This window comes from Sarcophilus harrisii, chromosome 6 (assembly GCF_902635505.1).
Source record: "Sarcophilus harrisii chromosome 6, mSarHar1.11, whole genome shotgun sequence".
Lineage (NCBI taxonomy): Eukaryota > Metazoa > Chordata > Mammalia > Dasyuromorphia > Dasyuridae > Sarcophilus > Sarcophilus harrisii.
The window spans coordinates 250,435,604-250,440,255 of NC_045431.1; the positions used below are offsets into that span (position 1 = coordinate 250,435,604).

The window sequence follows — 4,652 nt, forward strand, 5'->3', positions numbered from 1 at the left end:
TATTTAGCACTTAATAAATACTTGTTTCCTAAATATATTCTTTCATGCAATTTTTTCTCTGACATTAATCACTGGTCTTTAGCATTACAGAAGCCTCTGAAATTTCTGAGTTCATAGACAATGTTCCAAGATCCCCTACCTGAAAAAAAATCAAGAAAAAAAAAACAAGCATTTCTTAAGTGCCTACTTTGTGCCAGATATTGTGTATTAAGTGCTTTGCAAACATGATCTCATTCATTCCTGACAAGAAACTTAGGAAGTAGTTGCTACTATTTTCTCCACCTTACAGAGATCTGTTTGGAACTCAGGTCTTGTTGACGGGAGGTGTCTGATGTTATTACCCGGTGCTCTAATTTCTTGAGTATTACATAATTATGAATGGAAGTCTACATGGAGATAAATTTAGGAGAAAATGAGCCTGATTTCATGCTTATTGTAGAATAGAAATAATATTTTAGATGATGTTTGAGGGTAGAGGAAAGGGAAGTAGTCAATGTTCTTTTGAGTTTTCTTAATTAATTTGATGAAATTAAGGAAATGAGGAGTAGAATATAGAGACAGTGAGATAGAAATGCTACAGGCTGTGAGGGGTTCATTTTCATAAAAGTGTTTATACTCAGTATTCCTTTTAGATGAATTTTTCATTGAAGATGATCAAAGGTTGAAAAGCCAGTCTTTGGCCTTTTCTAAATCCATACCCTGAGGCTGGTTAGTGAGAGACACAGAAAGAGCTGGGTAAGGAACTCTTAATACATTAAGGCTGACTTGTTTCTGTGGGAAGCGTTTTGGCAGCTAGATTGTCTATGTGTTAACATTGTCCCTTGTAGAGTTGACTAAAGAATCACCTGTTACTAAACACATAAAAAGGACATTGCTTGGAGCAGTAATGAACTGAACCAGCTACGCCCAGTGAAAGAACTCTAGGAGATGACTAAAAACCATTACATTGAATTCCCAATCCCTATATTTTTGCCCACCTGCATTTTGGATTTCCTTCACAGGCTAACTGTACAATATTTCAGAGTCCAATTCTTTTTATACAGCAAAATAACAGTTTGGTCATGTATACTTATTATGTATCTAATTTATATTTTAATATATTTAACATCTACTAGTCATCCTGCCATCTGGGGGAGGGTGAAGGGGGAAAAATTAGAACAAGAGGTTTGGCAGTTGTCAATGCTGTAAAGTTATCCATACATATAACCTGTAAATAAAAAGTTATTAAAATAAAAAACAAAACAAAAAACAAACAAACAAACAAACAAACAAACAAAAAAACAAAGGACATTGCTTATCACTGCCTAAACAAATTCTTCTTATCTTCTACTGCTGGAAATATAAGATGCACTCAACAGTAGTTAAAAGTTCACTTTAGAGGAAAAAAAAAAAATAGTAGCAAGGGGTGTCATAAAGGTCCTCCTGTACTACAAAGTAGCATTTGAAATAAATCTTGTAAGAATAATAACAGTAACAGCAATAGCAATAACAAATTCTTATAAATACCTTATTATGTGCCAGACACAATGCCAACTGAATTTCAATTATTATCTCATTGATCCTGACAAATCACTGTAAAGTTGATTTTTAATCATCCCTCTATTGCAATTAAGGAACCTAAGGAAATCAGAGATTAAAATGCATGCCCAGAATCAGGCAACTATCAAGAGTCTGAGATACAGCTCTTACTGGCTCCATGCTTTACATACAGCACCACCTGGAGCCATCAAAGTATATGATTATTCATCAGAGACAAATTGCTGTTACGCTTTTTGAACATTGTCATCCCTCACAACTCTAGAGTCCTATTATTATTATTATTATTATTATTATTATTATTATTATATTGCATGTTTCATATTTGAAGACAATTGATTCTTTGAATTATTTCACAAAACAAGATCCATTAATAGCTTTGTTCATTGCCTCTTTTACATCCTTATTCCTCAGACTATAGATCATGGGGTTCAACATAGGAATGACAGTGGTATAAAACACAGCCACCATTTTCCCTTGTTCTACAGACTCTTCTGTGGGGCGCCTGAGATACATGAAAATGAGTGTTCCATAAAACATAGTAACAGCGGTGAGGTGAGAGCCACAGGTGGAGAAAGCCTTCTTTCTCCCTTCTGCAGAGCGCATGCGAAGGATGGCTACAACAATAAATGTATAAGAGATCAGCACCACAGAGAGCGAATATGTGAAATTAATTCCTGCTATGACAATCATGGTATATTCCTTGATATGGATACCACCACAGGCTATCTTGATGAGTGGAGGATCTGCACAATAGAAGTGGTTGATTTCAAAGTTTCCACAGAAATACAAACCATAAGTCCATAGGGTACAAATGAGGCTTACTGAAAAGCCATAAACATAAGGTACTGAGATTAACCGAATACAAACTGTCCTTGACATTTTGCTCCCATAGAGCAGGGGATTGCAGATGGCCATAAATCGATCAAAGGCCATCACAGCCAGGATGTACACCTCTACATGGACAAGAGCAATGAAAAAATAACATTGTATTAAACACCCAACATAGGAAATGGTTTTGGTCTTGGATAATAAGTTTTCCAACATCTTTGGGGTGACATTAGAAGAAAACCATACATCCACAAAAGACAAATGGCTGAGAAAGAAGTACATGGGACTCTGAAGTTGGGGACTGACACTGATTAGCATGATCATTCCAAGATTCCCCACCAGAGTGATAACATATACAACTAAGAATACCACAAAAAACAGGACCTGAAGTTCTTGGCGATTAGTTAGACCCAAAAGGATGAATTCAGTCACATCTGTATAATTTGGGCTTGGCATTGCCTTAGCTCTGCATCAGGCTTAAAGTTATTTGCTCTGTCTTTTCTGTTGAGAGAAAAAAAGAATTTGTGAATGTCCTCAACAATGCTAACAATTTTATGTATAATTATTTCTTAGAAAACAAAAATAAAAAAAAATAACTTTCAGGCTTTTAATTTTTTGAAAATTTTTACATATTTCCTTTTCTCTATACCCTTTTAATACCATTGTAGTTCTCTTCAGAGAAGAGAAAAGGAATGGGAGTCTAGAGATATAATAATATAATGATCCAAAGTATTTATTTCAATATATCTTATAATGTAAGGTGGAACATGGAATAGTAAATAGAGGATTGGCTCAAAATTAAGGGGACACGATTACAAATCTTTCTTTTGTCATTTTTAGCTTAATTACCAAATCAAATCTCTGTGTCTCTGGGTCACAGTTCGTCTGAACTAGAATGACTCTAGTTTTTTCTAGCACAAACTCCTATTTGTTTAGAAAACCTTTAATGATCTCTATAAGCTTAAATGACTTTGTAGGAGTTTTTTTTTTAATTTATTTAGTTTATAGCAATTCAACTTATAATTTCTCTCTGAACTCTAACAGAACTTTGTTCACAATTTTCTGTACTGGTGTTATCAAATGCTACTTTGTCAATAGGAACTATATCTTATCTAACTTAAAAATTATCCTCTCTTTTCTCCTCATCCCACTGAGCATCTATCACAATATTTTGAATGCAGTACATACTAAATACATATGTTTGCTTAGAATTCTATAAGTTTCTCCTGAGAGACCTTGTGGAATCAACTTTCTTTCTTTGGCATCAGGAAGGCTAGAGTTCCAAAATTGTCTAAATTATTCAAGTAGCTATTCGGTACAGTGGCTAGAACAATAGGTCTGGAATTAAGTATATCTGAGTTTGAATCACATCATACATTTACAAATTGTCTAACTGGGAAAGCTACTTTCCTCAATTTATCTTAGGTTCCTCATCTGTAAAAATAATTAGAAAAAGAAATAGCCTGTCAATGCAGTATCTCTGTCAAGAAAGCCCCAAATAGATCACTAAGTATTGGCAAGCTAGCAATATGACTTAACAAAAATTACATTCAGAAATTTACATATTTGTGAAGTGGCCAATGGTAAATAAGGCCAACCATTTGCCACTACAACTCTCAAACATGTGGTAAATAAGGCTCTCTGCATAACATGTAGTCTTCATCTGAGAAAAGGTATCTTACTTAACTGTCTTCCCACAGGGGAATCTTTGTTCCTAGAAGGTACTGAAATCTTTTTTCCAAATCAATTTTAATTCTTCTGAAATTTATCTAATAATTAGTCACACTTAATATCTATTCTAAGAAATTACATATCTGAAGCCATTATTAATATTCCTTCCTTAGACTGTTAAAAACTTCCTATAACATGAAGTTACATAACCTGAGCAACATCATAGAGTATCTGTCTATCGATGATGAGTCTTCAACATATGTAAGTCATCCTAGTTAGCTCTCTATGCACTATTTTTGTTGCCTTATATGTATTATAAAAGGTATATCTACTTCTGGCTCAATAATGATCTAGAAAGATGCAAGTTTCTTTTTCCTATACCCTGTATTTTAGAAAGATTTGTAAGGCTAGTTTAAAGAAGAATTATTTATCCCTTTCATATTCAAAATAATACCTGTAAAACTTACCTTTGAAAATGTATTCTGTGTTTACCACAAAGAGGAAATGCTGAGAGATTGAGACAGATTTATGGCAAAGTCTTTACCTTTGGGATCTGTCATCTCCCAGAAGTTCAATTATATCAGGAAGAAATGATTGCAATGATATTTCTCATA

The 4,652-nt window shown here is 33.9% G+C and overlaps 1 protein-coding gene across 1 annotated transcript; it reads right to left on the minus strand.

Moving 5' to 3' along the window:
- Window positions 1-1,884: 1,884 nt before the first annotated feature.
- Window positions 1,885-2,823, minus strand: LOC100914331 (olfactory receptor 5M9). Its single transcript, XM_003773894.1, has one exon. It carries the CDS (start codon window positions 2,821-2,823, stop codon window positions 1,885-1,887), a length of 939 nt encoding a protein of 312 aa, XP_003773942.1.
- Window positions 2,824-4,652: the final 1,829 nt, after the last annotated feature.